Source organism: Mus pahari, chromosome 6 (assembly GCF_900095145.1).
Source record: "Mus pahari chromosome 6, PAHARI_EIJ_v1.1, whole genome shotgun sequence".
In the NCBI taxonomy this organism is placed as follows: Eukaryota; Metazoa; Chordata; class Mammalia; order Rodentia; family Muridae; genus Mus; species Mus pahari.
In genome coordinates, this window is record NC_034595.1 from 106,890,488 (window position 1) to 106,906,940 (window position 16,453).

Sequence of the window (16,453 nt, forward strand, 5' to 3'; positions counted from 1 at the left end):
AATGGAACACTGCTTGGCCCATATGACTGTTTTGTTTGTTTGTTTGTTTGTTTTTATTTTCTCTGGTTCTCAAAGACCCCTTATGACAGTAGTGCAAAATGCTTTTAGTTCAACTTCAAAAGTCTCCATAGTCTTTGTTTACTTGTTTTTTTTTTTAAGACAGGGCCTCTCAAGCCCTAGCTGGCCTTGAACTCATAGAGAGCCTCCTTCTTTGGCCTCCCTAGTGCTGGGAACAGGCATGTACCACTATGCCCAGCTTCCCATTTTTAGATTTCCAAGGCAGAGTAAACTGACAGAAGACAGAAAAAGAAAAAGATCAGGATCTGACCTTCAACAGAAGATAATATTGTTTATTTTTTTATTTAATTTAATTAATTTATTTATTTTGGTTTTTCGAGACAGGGTTTCTCAGTGTAGCCCTGGCTGTCCTGGAACTCACTCTGTAGACCAGGCTGGCCTCGAACTCAGAAATTCACCTGCTTCTGCCTCCTGAGTGCTGGGATTAAAGGCGTGTGCCACCATGCCCAGCTTATTTTTTATTTTTAAAGATTTATTTATTTATATATTCTGTGTATATGAGTACTCTGCATGTATGGCTGTATGCCAGAAGAGAACATCAGAAGAGGGCATCAGATCCCATCACAGATGGTTGTGAGCTACCATGTGGTTGCTGAAATTGAACTCAGGACCTCTGCAAGAGCAACTAGTACTCTTTAGCACTGAGCAATCTTTCCAGCTCTGATACTGTGCCTATTAACACACACAATGAAAGGCAGTCTTTCTCCTGTGGGAAACTGAAGGGTCTGCCAGGGGAAAAAGCTGTCTGTAGCCCTTTATAGGAGTAGAATGAGGGTCTTGGAAGTAAAGAGATTGTTGCAGTGCCCAAGGTGAGACAGACTTGGGAGACAGGCTGTCTCAAAAAACATTCCTTTCTGGGCTGACTGAACACAGTCAGTTGTAATCTCACAGGAATCCTATTTTTATAAGCAAAGCAGTCTATCTCCCATAGTCTTTACATAAGCACTGTATGGAAGTCCAAAGTCTCTTCTGAGACACAGTGCAATCTGTTGACTGTAACTCTTTGTAAAATAAAATAAAATAAAATAAAACAAATTACATACTTTCTTGTTTTTTTTTTTTGTTTGTTTGTTTTTAAGATTTCTTTATTATATGTAAGTATACTGTAGCTGTCTTCAGGCATCCCAGAAGAGGGCATCAGATCTCATTACAGATGGTTGTGAGCCACCATATGGTTGCTGGAATTTGAACTCATGACCTTCAGAAGAGCAGTCTGCGCTCTTAACCGCTGAGCCATCTCTCCAGCCCAAATTATATACTTTCAACATACAGTGGTACAGAATATATATTACTATTCTAGATGGGAGTAAAGGAAGCATAGTGAGAAAATACTGGACCAAACTATTATAAGTCTGAAATCCAGCAGGGCAAACACCAGATCCTATAGCACCGTGTCCAATACCAAAGGGCTTAGATGACATTGTCCCTTCTGCTTTGCTGCTTTTAGCATACATGTATGTCTTGGGTTGGTTCAACTGCTTGTATGCAGCTCTCCTTGGCAGATATACTACAAATCTGGCATCTTCACCATCGTGAGGTTTCTACCACAACCCAGCTTCAGGTTTATACCTTGACTCAGTGGCCTCTCAGGGCCTTCACACAGGGCCTCCCTGCCACAGGCTGCCTAGCCTCAGCATGAGTTTTAGATTGTAGAGGAGGAGTCTATGATCTCTTCACCCTTGGATTTCTTATGTTTCTAAAGCTAGTACCATGTGGACACTGCAAAGTTCAGCTGACAGCTTGGAGTGGTTCCCCCAGGAACCATGCTAATAGCAGTTTTTGTTTTCTCTTTCTGAGAGCAGAAAATTCCTTAGGCCTTTTCCTTTTGTAAATTGGAAGCTTAGCAGAATGGGATCTTGCCATGAGGGCATTCTTCCCTTTGATCTACTGCAAATTAGGCCTCTCTTTAATGACAATAATCTCCTTAACAAATACAAGCTTTTCCAGCACATGTCTTAGTTATAACATTAAGCTTCTAGTATAGTTTCTTTTCTCCAAACTGTACACTTTATATTTTTTCCTCCCTGCTGGTTTTATTATAGACCTGTATAAACATTGATAACCATACTACAGATTTAGTATTATACAGTCTTAAAAATCTCCGCCAAAGAAATTACAAAGAAAGTCCATTCCCCACCCCCTCTGTGTGTGTGTGTGTGTTTTCCCTACATGTATATGTATGTACCATGTGCATTTCTGGCATCCAAGGAAACTAGAGGAAGATGTCAGATTCCCTAGAGTTACAGACATTGTGAGCTGCCATATGGATGCTGAGAATTGAACCTGAATTCTTTGGAGAAGTAGTCAGTGTTCTTGGTACCCAAGTCTTTCCAGCTTCTATTCCATTACTTTTAAATTTAGCCTTATGCAAGTCCTTGGGACAGTGGCAAAAGGCAGCCAGATTATTTGCCAATATATCACCAGAATGCTCTCTAGTCCAGTTGCTAATTGTTTCCCTCTGAAACCTTTTGAGCAGAGCCTCCACAGTCAGCATTGCTCCTAGTACTTTTGTCTCCAGGCTTCTACTATAATGGCCCTTTTGATTCCAGAGTTCCCAGATCTTCCACATTCTTCCCCAAACCAACAGGTCAGGCTCTTCATAGCAACACCCTTTTGTCTGGTACCAGCCTCTCTACAACAGCTTTGCTGTTGCTATGATAAGGAATCACGACCAAGGTAGTGTACAGAAAGGACTTTCTTTGGGCTTATGGTTCCAAAAGGTTAGAGTCCATAATGGTTGACATCTTGATTGATCTCCAGGCATGAAGCAGACAGCTTGACCTGGAAGTGAGTGAGACTATAAACACTCAAAGCCTGCCCTTAGTGATAAACTTTATGCAAAAAGGCCTCACTTGTAAAACCTCCCCACAGAACATTACTTGGACTCATGTGTTTAAATGCCCTAGACTGTGAGAAACAAGTGACATCCTTGACCTCGGCATATTTGAAAGGCCTCTGGGGAGATCTGGGAGATCTGAGCAGTTGGTAGGGTTCTGGAAGGGAGGCCTGTGTCTCTCTTGTGTAATGCTGGTGGTTCTCTCTCAGTGTATGGTGAAGTCTTGATAGAGAAGTCTATATCACATTTTTATTGTTTATTTTTACTTTTTGGGACAGTCATTCAAATGATCTGCCTGCTTTAGCCTCCCAAGCCACTGGAACTACAGGGTTGTGCCAACATATTCCATTCCCCATCATCCTTTAGATGAACCCTCTATTCAGGTTAGGCTAACCCAGGAAATACTGTGCATGAAGTCCAATTGGTCTGTCTGGTGATCAGGTACCTGATGAGTCATAGAGGAACTGCTATAGTCAGGATACAGCCAGAGACAGACTCAGGACAATAGGGTAAAGCCATGAAGGCAGGCAGGGATTCTTAGGTTCCTAGAGCTGAGCACCTGGAAGCCTAGACACCAGAACTTAGTCACTGACTATGTTGAGTCCCAGATGGAGAAAGATTATTTCTGCCCTGGGAACATGGGAGAGCTTGGAGGATGCATAGGCAACCATTGTTCAGAAGAACAAGGGGAGTTTATGGGAAGCTTAGCTCACTACCTCAGTCATTTCTAGAAACTGGGTTTTCTGTATTCTATGCTCTCTTGAGTGATACTGTACATGAGAAAGGTAGAGAGACAACAGTGACACCTTTGTTCCTACAGACGTCAATAAGAATTAGTCAACCTCAGTCTCAGTGAAATTTCCATTTCTGCTGAGGAATAAACAGCTTGGAGTGTGCACGGATGGCAGGTTGGGCAGTCTCTGGGGGTTTGTGTGTCCCTTCCCGAGGACCAGGCTCTTCTAGGTAGCCTAGCACCCTTTGTCTTGAGCCGGTAAATGACGACCCTCCTAAGTTCAAGCAAAACCTTGTGGAACCTTATGAGTGCTTGCATTAGTGTCTGTTATGCCTAGATAGTCACAGATGTGCCTCTTGCAGCACAGGAAGTCCTTGGGAACCTCAGAGATCGATGGTATCAGGCAGACAATCCTCCTGCAGACCTGCTGCTGAATGAGGACGAGTTCCTTTCATTCCTTCACCCTGAGCACAGCCGGGGCATGCTCAAATTCATGGTCAAGGAGATCTTTCGGGACTTGGGTAAGACCTTTCCGAGCACTATGACACTGTTTTAGGCCTGAGGGTAACCAATGGGCTGGGAGCATGGGAAGAGGATACCAAGCCCCAGGGTAGGTGGGCCTGGCCTATTTGTTTTCTAAGAAGGTTCTTGGGTGGTTTTAGGTAAAGCCCCAGCTGAACACTACTCTTCAACCCCTTATCTATAGATCAGGATGGTGATAAGCAGTTATCTTTGCCTGAGTTCATCTCCCTGCCTGTGGGTACTGTTGAGAACCAGCAAGGCCAAGACATTGATGACAACTGGGTGAAAGACAGGAAGAAGGAGTTTGAGGAACTGATTGACTCTAACCATGATGGGATTGTGACCATGGAGGAGCTAGAGGTGAGCAAGGGAACTTATGAATGTTGTTGTGTCCCAGGAAGGGCTGTGGGTTTGGAGGCTGGGCTAATCCTGCAGCATGGTACCAGAGGAAAGGGGGCTTGTCTACATAATGACCTGAGACAATGGGCATCAGCATTAATGTTCAAATTGACGAGATGGAAAGGTCCTATGAAGCCTGTTGTCTGTGGAAGGCATCTGGGAATTTGTTTGTTTTGGTGCTTAGGATGAAACCCAGGGCCTTCAAACATGCTTAACAATTGTCCTATCACAGAGCAACATTCCCAGCCCTGTGTTAAGAGATTCTTAAGTCCCCTCATGGGGCCAGAAAAGAAAACACATATTAGCCCCGCTTCTCAAGTGACCCTTGGGCTGGCATGTATGTGTGGCAGCTGTGGGCACAGGGCCTCTGTTGACACCATAGCAGGGCTAGGTCACTGATTTGTGCCTGGGTCTCACAGAACTACATGGACCCCATGAATGAATATAATGCCCTCAACGAAGCCAAACAGATGATTGCCATTGCTGATGAGAACCAGAACCACCACCTGGAGCCTGAGGAGATCCTCAAGTACAGTGAGTTCTTCACTGGCAGCAAGCTGATGGACTATGCCCGCAATGTGCATGAAGAGTTCTGAGCATGCCCCTCAGCTGGGGCCAGGTCACCAGTATACTGTCTGACCCTTCCCACACTTCGAGGAGGCTATGGTCCAGTGAGACCTGTAGATGACTGGGTCCAGATTGGGTCTAAAATGCTATCTACCCTGTGTCTGTGGGCTTCCGTAGGCCCCAAGAAAGTGCTGTTCCAGAACCTTCCTTCCTTCTGTTGTGTCCATATGCTCTGGCTTAGCTCCTGCCATGGCATGGCCCAGGTTTATTAAAGATATGCTTAATAGGCTTTGTGTCCTCTCCAGCATGTGTCTGAGGCAGTAGCCCTTCTGTACCAGTCATGAGCTGAGCTGCATTTGCTTGACCAAATCTCTTTTCAGTTGTTAACATTCTGCTTCTGAGAACTGCTTGGAATGGTTGGTTCAGGTGAGGGTGCTGCACATATCAGGGCCGGGAGCTCTGGGCTGGGCCCCTCCCATGTGCTTACCACACTGTGGGAAATAATGCAACTCTTGCAGTTTCCTTGAAAACTGAAAGATTACGATAAAGTTACATCATATTTCTCTGGAAATGATCAGCCCCACAGTTCTGGAGGTGCTTCCTCCTTGATAAAGTCTGGCAGGCCATGGGAGTCTTCCTCAAACTCCTCAGAAAATGCAGAATCACTGACTACCCTGTGAGAAAGTGCAGATACTTGTTGTCTCAAGAATCATTACTTTAAGCCAGGCGTGGTGGTGCACGCCTTTAATCCCAGCACCTGGGAGGCAGAGGCAGGTGGATTTCTGAGTTCGAGGCCAGCCTGATCTACAAAGTGAGTCCCAGGACAGCCAGGGCTATACAGAGAAACCCTGTCTCGAAAAAAAAGAGAGAAAAAAAAAAAAAAAAAGAATCATTACTTTAGCCAGCAGTAGTGGGTGGTGCCACCACACACCTTAGTCACAGCACTCAGGAGGCAGAGGCAGGCAGATCTCTGAGTTTGAGGCCAGCCTGGTCTACGGAGCTAGTTCCAGGACATAACATACATCTCTGCTACATAGGCAAACCCTATTTTGAAAAACAAAGTATATCATTATTTTAAAACAGAATTGCCTTTTTCTCACTCTTTCTTTCTTTCTTTCTTTCTTTCTTTCTTTCTTTCTTTCTTTCTTTCTTTCTTTCTTTCTTTCTTTCTTTCTTTCTTTCTTTCTTTCTTGTTGTGGGTGTTTTTGTTCTTTTCTTTTTTTTTCCAGACAAGGTTTCTTTATGTAGCCCTGGCTATTCTGGAACTCATTTATCTACCTGCCTCTGCCTCTAAAGTGCTGGGATTACAGACATGCACTGCCACTGCCCAACAATACATTGTCATTCTTTAGATGGGGAAAAAAAGGAAAAAGAAACACTGTGGGCTAGGTAGTTTACACTAGAAGCTTTTGAGGTGAACACTGGAAAAGGGGGTTAGTAGCTTTCAATAAACATTGACTTTTCCTCATGATAGAAGTGAAAATAAGACCCAAAGGCCAGACATGAGAGAGTACGATGGAATTTCGTGCATGAGAAGAGGTTGTGTGGGAGCAGCAGCAGAGTCTGAGCTAGTCAGGGTCTCTGGGCCGGGGCTCTCGAAGTTTTGTTTGGTACTCAGGGCCACTGCCGTGGTGTTAGAGAGGGTCGGGCCGCTGTGTAGGACAGCTGACACCTCATCACAACCCAGGCCTCTAGGTACCTGTGTGACCCAGTTTTCCCACAGGAACCTACTTATGTGTGTTGTGTTAGGTGTGTGGGGTGCAAAGCATGGCACCTCATAGTCATTAGAGTGTGGTGGCACCTGAGCTGGTTCCTAGGCAAAGATGAGACTTGATAACTCAGAGTGAAAATGTGGACAGGAAGGTTTCAGCAGATCCCAGCCTCTGGGTGTCCCAGAGTGGTGGGAAACACTGCTTTTGAGTATGGTTCTCTCAGTAGACTGTTAGACTGGGCTACCATCCCCATCCTGCTATGCTTGTGCCTTGGCCTGGAGATGGCATCCAGGACCATGTCTCCAGGTGAAGGTGCATTGCATCCTTAGAAGACAGCTAGATAGCTGACAGGTAGCTTATATAGTAGCACCTGGTCTTTCAGAGGTTCTGATTACTTCCAGTCTGGTACTCAAGGGGCAGCACCCTGTGGGAGTTGCTTTAGATCCCTTATCTTGAACTGAAGGGATGAGTGGAGCCTAGAATTGCTATCTTCCCTGCAGTTTTTAGGGCACCAGCTCAGTGGATACAGTATGGCCAGCTACTGCTAGTGATCTTTCCAGTACCATGAAAACTATTCAGTTTTTTTTTTTTTTAATTATTTATTTATTTATTATATGTAAGTACACTGTAGCTGTCTTCAGACACTCCAGAAGAGCCATCAGATCTTGTCACGGATGGTTGTGAGCCACCATGTGGTTGCTGGGATTTGAACTCTGGACCTTCGGAAGAGCAGTCGGGTGCTCTTACCCACTGAGCCATCTCACCAGCCCCAACTATTCAGTTTTAATGTGGTCCTGGATAGAAAGAAGCAGCTTCAAGCAGAAGGGACCTGCTGTCCTGTGCAGATCCTCTGCAGGGAATCCTAGGAGTGAAGGGCACAGCCAGGTTTCTCTGCACCTCTGTTCACCTGTGTGCAGATGCTAAACTATTTGACCAAGTATGACAGCCAAGGACAGCAGAGTTCTGAGGGGAGGAGGGGCACTTTAGGGTGGAGTGCTAACTGTTAAGCTACCTGACCTCAGGAGAGACCACGTGTCTTCCTTCCTGCTCACTAGGACTAGAGAATGTTGCCCAGGATTCCTTGAGGATTCCTCTCCAGAACCTTCACTGTACTCAGAAGCATGGTGAGGGCAGTCTCTGTAACCACTTGGCCCATTCTGGGTTTTTCTATGTATTCCCTAGCTTACCCTGACCTTCCAGGTTAGGTGTTTCCATGAGAGGACCGGGGACTTCTGTTTTCACATTTGATCTTAGGTGGGGGATTTCCAGCCCCAGTCCTATACCTCATTCTGTAGCACAACTATTCCCTGCACTTACTTTTTTTAAAACAGACTGTCAGTCTGTATAACCCAGGCTAGCATGGAATTTACAGTCATCATGTCTTTGTCTCCTGAAAACTGGGATTACAGGTGTGCACCACTATGCATAGCTAGCATGTAAATTTCCAGTTAGTTTGGGAATTGATAATTTTGTCATATCACAGCTTAAATGTGTAGTAAAGGCACTGCCCCTCTGCTAACTCATTTCCTCCTTCAGTACAGTGGTTTGTATGTAAGAAAAGAAGGCCCATGTTGAGCTCAGTGACACACCTGTAATGGCAGCATTTGGGAGGTAGAGGCAGGAGGATGGGGAGTACAAGGTCATCAAGATGGCTCACTGAGTGAAACCACTTGCCAGAACCCAAATTTGGTCCTCAGTATCGACACCGTGCAGCTCACAACTGCCTATAATCTAGCTGTGTGTGTGTGTGTGTGTGTGTGTGTGATCAGACATTTCTGGCCTCCTAGGGCCACATGTAAATGCCCTCTCCCCCCAACACACACACACACACACACACACACACACACACACACACACACAGAGTTAAAAATAAATCTTTTTTTTTAAAATCTAAGCATGGGCTACAGAATAAGTTCAAATGTTAGCCTGGGCAACTTAGTGAAACTGTTAAAAGAAAACATGAAGAGAGCTGTGGATCTAGCTCAGTGGTCAAACACTGCCCAGCAAGTAAAAAGCTTAGGTTCTTAACATTATAAAAAAGTGGGGAGAATAAATCCATTGACACTGGAGAGATGGCTAAGTAGTGAAGCTTGTATTGTTCTCTTGGGTGTTGTTGTTTTTGAGACAAAGTCTCTCTCACATAATCTGGCTATCCTGAAACTTAACCCTGTAGATCAGGCAGAGCTGCCTGCTTCTGTCTCCTAAGTACTGGCAGTAGAGAGGGTATGGTAAGAGCACATGTTCTTGCAGAGAACCAAAGTTCAGTTTCCAGCACTCATGATGGTAGTTCACAACTGCCTATAACTCTAGCTCTTCTGACTTCCTTGGGCATTATACTTATCATACATAGACCCTTCCCCCTCAAAAAAGAAACAAAATTAAAAATAAAATCTTTTTCTTAATGCCTGTGTGCACGTGTGTGTTTTTTTATGTGCTTCATATGCATATGTTGGGTATCTGCACCTCTCTTCACATTCCCCAGTGGCCCAAAGCACTTAGCATATCATGGGACTCTGCATACGCCTGTGCCAAATACACAGGAACATGTTCACATACCTTCTTGCCTGTCCGCCTACTCTTCTTGCCCCACCTCCATAGTTCTTATAGCCACATCCTGCAAGGAAAAACCCCAGACTCCTGTGAAGGCAGAAAGCAGACAAGGATGTATGTGTGGGTTCAGCAGCCCACAGCACTTCTGCTCCTGGGACTCACACTTGGTGTTACAGCAAGGAGGCTCAACTGTGTTAAACATACCTACCCCAGTGGTCACAAGTGCTGTCGTGAGTGCCAGCCAGGTGAGTAGCCTGACTTTGAGATGTAGTGGCCGGGTGGGGGAGGGGTGATTCTTGGGGCGATGGAAACACAGGTACAGAAAATGTGGGGGTAAATGTCAGAGATCATTGTCATAAATATGACAGTGTCACAGACAGAGGCTGGGAGAGCCACAGTGCTGTGTATCCACAGTCCCAGGCCTTAGCTGACTTGTGTAACTTTCTGGGCTCCACTACAGGCAATGGTATGGTGAGCCGCTGTGATCACACCAGGGATACTATATGTCATCCATGTGAACCTGGCTTCTACAATGAAGCCGTCAATTATGATACCTGCAAGCAGTGTACACAGTGCAACCATCGTGAGTCCTTCCTACTCTTAACTTTCACTGTCCAGTCCGCAAGGGGCTATCCACAACAATGGGTGCCTATATTTCCTACATGATTGCAAAATTAACTTAAAGCCAGGATGAATCCTAATCAGTAAGGGGTCCTTAATAGCTAGTGCGTTTCCTATGGGGTGAAAGTTCAGCCAGAGCCATGTGGAACTGGGGTAGAACACATGATGACCATGTGGCCTTGCTCAAGCTGTTCTAGTGAGTAAGGCCCAGGTATGGAGGTGGTTGGGTTATCTGAGGATTCTGACTCATAGGCTGGAGACAAGTTGGGGGAGGATGGAAAAGGGAGGTCACAGCCACCCTGTGCCCACTCAGTAGCTTTCTCCAGGACTGCCTGACCAGGAGGAATAGTATAGCCAGGAAGAGGGTCTTAGAGGAGAGGCCAGGAGGCAGGCTAACATATGTTACTTCAGCTTCAGCTCTGCTCCTATGCCATTGAGGAGGAGCAAGTCCATTTTGTCCTTGTCCATAGGTCAGGGCTGGGTAAGCTTCATTCACAGTCTCTTCCCCAGGAAGTGGAAGTGAACTCAAGCAGAATTGCACACCTACTCAGGATACTGTCTGCCAGTGTAGACCAGGCACCCAACCTCGGCAGGACAGCGGCTACAAGCTTGGAGTTGGTGAGCCTCAGGGTTGTCCCTATACCAGGCAGGGGTGTGTCTGTCCATGGGATCTGTGTATGCTGGCCCCCTTGAATCAAGGACCATGATAGTGGTATAAATGAGCCTTGTTCCCACTTTATACATTGTCACTTCCCTAGCATCTCTAACTACTCTTGACTGAAAGTCCCTCTTCTAAGACTTGGTCATGCCAAGACTTGGACTCAGGGTCAACCTTCTGGTCAGTGCCAGTCAGAAGTGTGTGGGAAAGAAGGAACTTGCAGAGGCCCACCTTTGCATCTATTTGCACCAGGGAATGAGCAATTACCCTCCTTTTCGGCCCCTCCAGCATCCAGGGCCTACCTAACAACATCTGAAAGCCAACTTATGTCTTTGCTGCAGACTGTGTTCCCTGCCCTCCTGGCCACTTTTCTCCAGGCAACAACCAGGCCTGCAAGCCCTGGACCAAGTGAGTATTGTGGCTGGCTAGGGCACTGAGGACTTGAGGTATGGAGGGAATGGAACCAGAAGGGTTTGGGCATTTTAAGAGGTGGTATCTAGATGACTGTGATGGACCGGATAAGGAAGCAGAAATCCATGTGCTAGGGGATCTTCTGACATCACTAACACCAACACAGGCTCTACCGTGCAAGGGACCCCTGCAGATTGAGAGGGGCATATGAGATCCTAGCCCAGGCCCAGGAACATGTTTGTTCTCACATTGTAGTTCTTCTCCAGAGGGCTAGAGAAGTATAGGGTGGGGGTTTGAAAGGGCAGAACCCCAGCTAGGAGCAGGCCAGGGATGAAAACAGGGTGAAGACAGAAGCAGAGATAGATAACGTGCCTTGTGTGTGGAGAATTGAAGATGGCTCAGTGCGACTTCCAACACTGTCTCTAGCTAATGGACACTCTCATCCCACAGTTGTACCTTATCTGGAAAGCAGACCCGCCACCCAGCCAGTAACAGCTTGGATGCAGTCTGTGAGGACAGAAGCCTCCTGGCCACACTGCTCTGGGAGACCCAGCGCCCTACATTCAGGCCAACCACTGTCCAGTCCACCACAGTCTGGACCAGGACTTCTGAGTTGCCCTCTACACCCACCCTGGTGACTCCTGAGGGTAGGGGACACTGGCCCAGTGGAGGATAGGGGAGAGAATTCAAGGGTGAGTGAGTTCACTCAGTTGGCCTCTCCTCATAGGCCCTGCGTCTGCTGTTCTCCTAGGCCTGGGCCTGGGCCTGCTGGCTCCCTTGACCGTTCTGCTGGCCTTGTACCTGCTCCGGAAGGCTTGGAGATTTCCTCACACTCCCAAACCTTGTTGTGAGTATCACTTTGGGCTCAGGCAAGCCTACTCCTTGACGCTGAGACGTAGCTCCTCACTGCTCTTTCCTTCTATGCTTCTCGTAGGGGGAAACAGCTTCAGGACCCCTATCCAGGAGGAACAGACAGACACACACTTTACTCTAGCCAAGATCTGAGCAATACCACAGGAGTGGATTTTATGGGGCACGGACAACCCACATCCTGATGCCTGCCAGTACCCTCCACACTGTTCTAGGTGCTGGGCTGGCTCTGGGCTCGCCTATGTATGCTGTGCATACTAGCTGCCTGGTGGTACTCCTAATAAACATGCTGGCAACTGTGAGTCTGTGACTGGCACTAGGGCTGAGGTGGCATCCTCTTCTGCTGGGGGAGGGTTTGGGGCTAAAATGAAGATCCACTCAGAGACCTACACTTAGTCACATGTACTCCAGTTTGAGTACAGGTATGGAATTCAGAGGCCTGAAATGTGAAGGGGAAAGTACCTGGGGAGCCAACTGGCAACTCGATGAGCAGTCCAGAGTCTTACTCTAAGGCAGTGGTTCTCAACCTTCCTAATGCTGTGACTCTTCAATATAGTTTCACATGTTGTGGTGACCCCAAACCATGAAACTGTTTTCTTTGCCTCTTGATGACAATAGTTTTGCTACTGTTCTGAATCTTAATGCAAATATTGTAGAGATAGAGGTTTGCCTAAAGGGTTGCAACACACAGGTTAAGAACCACTGCTCTAAGTGGACCTAAGAGTCTTAGCCAAATAGAAAGGTCCCTAGCAAGCAGAGCCTCAAGTACCGAGGTCATCAGAGGGACTCAGGAAATGTGGTGCTTCTTCTCACCCCTGTGGCTCGGGCAGCTAACCAAAGTTATCCTTTCTCTCCAGCCACGTGAATGGTGAGAAGTGTTTGATGGTCCTTTGTAGCAACAGTTTTTGAGAATTTTGGAATTTGGGTTTCTTTAAAAACAAAAAAACAAAAGACATACAGACTAGGGGCTGGAGAGATGATGGCTCAGCGGTTAAGATAGCTGCTCTTCCAGAGATCCTGAGTTCAATTGCAACCACATGGTGGCTCATAACCATCTGTAATGGGATCTGATGCCCTCTTTTGGTGTGTCTGAAGACAGACACAGAGCACTTACATAAAATTAAATCTTAAAAACAACAACTACAAAACCCTTAAAACAAAACAAAAAGCACACAGAAATATAAGAAATATGTTTTTATTTTAAGCCCAGGTGTAGGATTATGGGGCTGTTTCAGACTGTCCGAAGCAGCTGACTGTGATGTGCCTTGCGCTCTAGCAGAAGCATGGTTTGACAGTTGCAGATAGTTTCTGTAATTATGTGATGTTAGAAAAAAAAAATTATGTGATGTTAGGACTTTGGGAACTTCTCAGAAGGTATAAATGCTAGAGCCCAGGGAGGCAGGGTTGGTGGTCCTCTTTGCGGGTGTGTGTGTGTGTGTGTTAGATTTAAAGATCTCATATATATATATATATATATATATATATATATATATATATATATATATATTATATGTAAGTACACTGTAGTTGTCTTTAGACACTCCAGAAGAGGGAGTCAGATCTTGTTATGGNTGGTTGTGAGCCACCATGTGGTTGCTGGGATTTGAGCTCTGGACCTTCGGAAGAACAGTCGGGTGCTCTTACCCACTGAGCCATCTCACCAGCCCTAAAGATCTCTTATCTCTCTTCCCCTCTATCCTTCTTTCTCTCTTATCGAGGGATAGAGGATGAAATTGGAGGATAAAGGGTGGGAAAAGAAGAACCCACAAAGTAGAAAAGATGAGCGACAAGGGACAAGTGGCGGATAAATGTGGGGCTTCAAAGTTAAGGGTTAAAACAGGGAATCTGGTTTTAAATGCTGTCAAGAAAATGGCAGGGGATGCTGGGCAATGGTGGCACATGCCTTTAATCCCCCAAAAATGGCTAAAATAGGGGGAACAGAAGGGGTTGCTCTGCTCTGTTTTCTGAAAGGGTTGCAGGGTTGGCAGTGCACCTAGAGAGGTTGTGAGCAGAGATGGAAGCACTTAGAAAGTAAGGAGCCCCAGAAAAGAGAGAACACAAAGGCTCAGCCCTGGAGACTGACCAAGAGAGCAAGAGTTTCCCGCAGGAGAAAAGAGGGAAAGAAACTGTGCTGGAGGCCTTGGGTCAGAGAAAAGCCCCCAAAAGGGGGAGGACAGTCTAATGACACAGCCATGTAAAGAGAAAGAGTTAATCTTGAACCCACTGAGCTGCCAGGGTGGGAGAGGGGTGGCCCAGGATTACAAGATCACCATCAGCTTTCCTAGTAGTCATAGAGCATATGCCTCCTAATGGTGTGGAGCAAGGTTATGACAAGATAGGATGGTATCCTATAGAAATGATAGATCTAAGGCAGTTTAAAGAGGATTTCCATTTGAGAAACAGTCACCTTAATGTGAAACAAATTCTAAATAGATGGACTGCTAAAAATAGAAACATTCCCCAAGACTAGAAGGGATTGGTAACAGCTGTACTAGAGGCGGGTCTGCAGTTGCAATGGTTAACATGGTGGAGGGAAGGAGCTGAGAACTTTGAACAGTGGAATAGAGCAATGGGAATGAATATAGTCAAAGACCAGTTGCTGGGTGAAGGGCAGCACTCTGATCTGATGAGTTATAGAGCAATGTCACTTAGTGGTTTTAAAGACGTGGGACAAGGTTGGGAGGTGGGGTGGGAATCTACCTCCTTTCCTTTCCTTTTTTTTTTTTTTCTTTTTTGTTTTGTTTTGTTTGTTTTTTGAGACAGGGTTTCTCTGTATAGCCCTGGCTATTCTGGAACTTACCAGGCTGGTCTCGAACTCCGAAATCTGCCTGTCTCTGCCTCCTGGATGCTGGAATTAAAGGCATGCACCATCACTGTCTGGTTTTTGCTGGTGTTTCAATTGCAGTAAACACGGTCATTTGTAGAGACTGTGACCAAGTTGCTAAAGGTCTCAGATCTCAAAATGCCTGGGTCTTTAATTGTGGGAAATATGGTCATTAGCAACAAGTCATCTCTATAGGCAATGGGTTTTTTAAAAATTAACCAGAAAGAAGGCCTAGGCACCCAGAGACGTGCAGGCAATGTGGCAAGGGTTGCTGTTGGACCAGTGAGTGTAGGTCCAAAAGAGATTTTCAAGGTAATTTATTACCATCAGGAAACAGCCTTTGGGGCCTAGCTAGAGACCCCACCATAAAAATTGCAAGCCTTTGCAGCCAAGGAGTGACATGCAGACTTAAAAACTAGAGATTGCATATTTAATGCACCCCAGGCAGCGGGGATCTAGTCTTGGCCACAGGTAAACATTTTACTCTATTCCCCAAAACTCAATGTTATTAAATAACCATTGAAGTTTATGGTCCTTTGCCATCAGGTATAGTAGGGGTGATCTTGGGAAGGAGTGGACTTACTTCCCAAGGATTCATTGAGCAGCTAGGAATTATAATTTATACATGAAATTTGAAAGGAAAAATTGAAATTATGGCCTATGTTAAAGGGAAATGCATGGGCTGGAGAGATGGCTCAGCAGTTAAGAGCACTGACTGTTCTTCCTGCAGTCCTGAGTTCAAAGCCCAGCAACCACATGGTGGCTCACAACCATCTGTAATGAGATCTGATGCCCTCTTCTGGTGTGTCTGAAGACAGCTACAGTGTACTTGTATATAATAAGTAAATAAATCTTAAAAAAAAAAAAAAAAAAGGAAATGCAATTTAATGCAGGTGATAGGATTGCTCAACTGCTACTACATCATAGGCAAAGCTGCTCCTGTAGAAGGAACAGGAGACGTCTCTTGAAAACCTTGGCCACCGACTTAAAAAGCATTTATTTCAATGAAAATGTCTGTTTATAACTTCCTGCTACACACAGCACAATTAATGGCTTAAAACAGAAGTAGGAAAATGTACAATAATTTTGAGAATTCTAGAATTCTGGTCTGTTTTAAAAGCACAGAAATATAAGAATGTGTTTTTGTTTTAATCCCAGGTGTAGGGATATGGGGCTGCTTTGAACTGTCAGCAGCAGCTGACCATCATTTGCCTGGTGCTCTAGCAGAGGCATGGTTTTGCCAGCTACAGATAGTTTCTGCAATTGCGTGACATTTGGAATTCTGTGAACTTTTCAGAGGGTGTGTAAATGCTAGAGCCCTGAGGTGGGGCTGCTGGTTGTTGGTTGATCAGGAAGTTAGTAGTTAGTAGTGGTGCTTAAAGAAGAAACAAGAGAAAGAAATTAGATTCAGAGATCTCTATCTCTCCCCATCCTTCTTTCTCCTAATAATGAGTGACACTGTGGGGTAGGGGTGGGGATAAAAGTTGGGCAAAAGAATAACCCACAGTAGAGCAAAGATCAGTCCTTGGGGACTGACTGGATACTACCTTAGGAATCTCCAGAAATGGAATCTATGGCCATGACTCCATGTAGCAGCCAATCAGCGGGCGGTGGTGGCACACGCCTTTAATCCCAGCACTTGGGAGGCAGAGGCAGGCAGATTTCTGAGTTC

At 45.6% G+C, this 16,453-nt stretch overlaps 2 protein-coding genes across 3 annotated transcripts in view; both read left to right on the top strand.

Moving 5' to 3' along the window:
* Window positions 1–5,439, top strand: part of Sdf4 (stromal cell derived factor 4) — an 18,680-nt gene extending 13,241 nt beyond the window's left edge. Inside the window, exons 5-7 of the mRNA XM_029540167.1 lie at window positions 4,010–4,168; window positions 4,354–4,529; window positions 4,988–5,439. Coding sequence (XP_029396027.1) covers window positions 4,010–4,168; window positions 4,354–4,529; window positions 4,988–5,164 — 512 coding nt within the window. The 3' untranslated portion in view covers window positions 5,165–5,439. The remainder of the gene's footprint in view (window positions 1–4,009; window positions 4,169–4,353; window positions 4,530–4,987) is intronic.
* A 3,900-nt stretch (window positions 5,440–9,339) lies between these two features.
* On the top strand, window positions 9,340–12,259 carry Tnfrsf4 (TNF receptor superfamily member 4). 2 transcript variants are annotated; one of them, XM_021201055.1, is made up of 7 exons: window positions 9,340–9,642; window positions 9,858–9,980; window positions 10,529–10,636; window positions 11,018–11,084; window positions 11,538–11,734; window positions 11,815–11,934; window positions 12,022–12,248. In XM_021201055.1, the coding sequence occupies exons 1-7, from the start codon at window positions 9,510–9,512 to the stop codon at window positions 12,090–12,092; spliced, it is 819 nt and encodes a 272-aa protein (XP_021056714.1). In that variant the 5' UTR covers window positions 9,340–9,509; the 3' UTR covers window positions 12,093–12,248. The 2 variants fall into 2 exon arrangements, 1 of the variants encoding a protein (XP_021056714.1); XR_002380641.1 differs by having other exon boundaries at window positions 9,498–9,642; window positions 10,929–11,084; window positions 12,022–12,259.
* Window positions 12,260–16,453: the final 4,194 nt, after the last annotated feature.

Excerpts from the sequence above, each read along its gene's own strand:
- Tnfrsf4 (XM_021201055.1), top strand. The coding sequence starts at position 9,510 with ATGTATGTGTGGGTTCAGCAGCCCACAGCACTTCTGCTCCTGGGACTC. Across the intron at positions 9,981-10,528 it reads GTGTACACAGTGCAACCATC|GAAGTGGAAGTGAACTCAAG; the intron begins GTGAGTCCTTCC and ends TCTCTTCCCCAG. Across the intron at positions 11,085-11,537 it reads GCCTGCAAGCCCTGGACCAA|TTGTACCTTATCTGGAAAGC; the intron begins GTGAGTATTGTG and ends CTCATCCCACAG.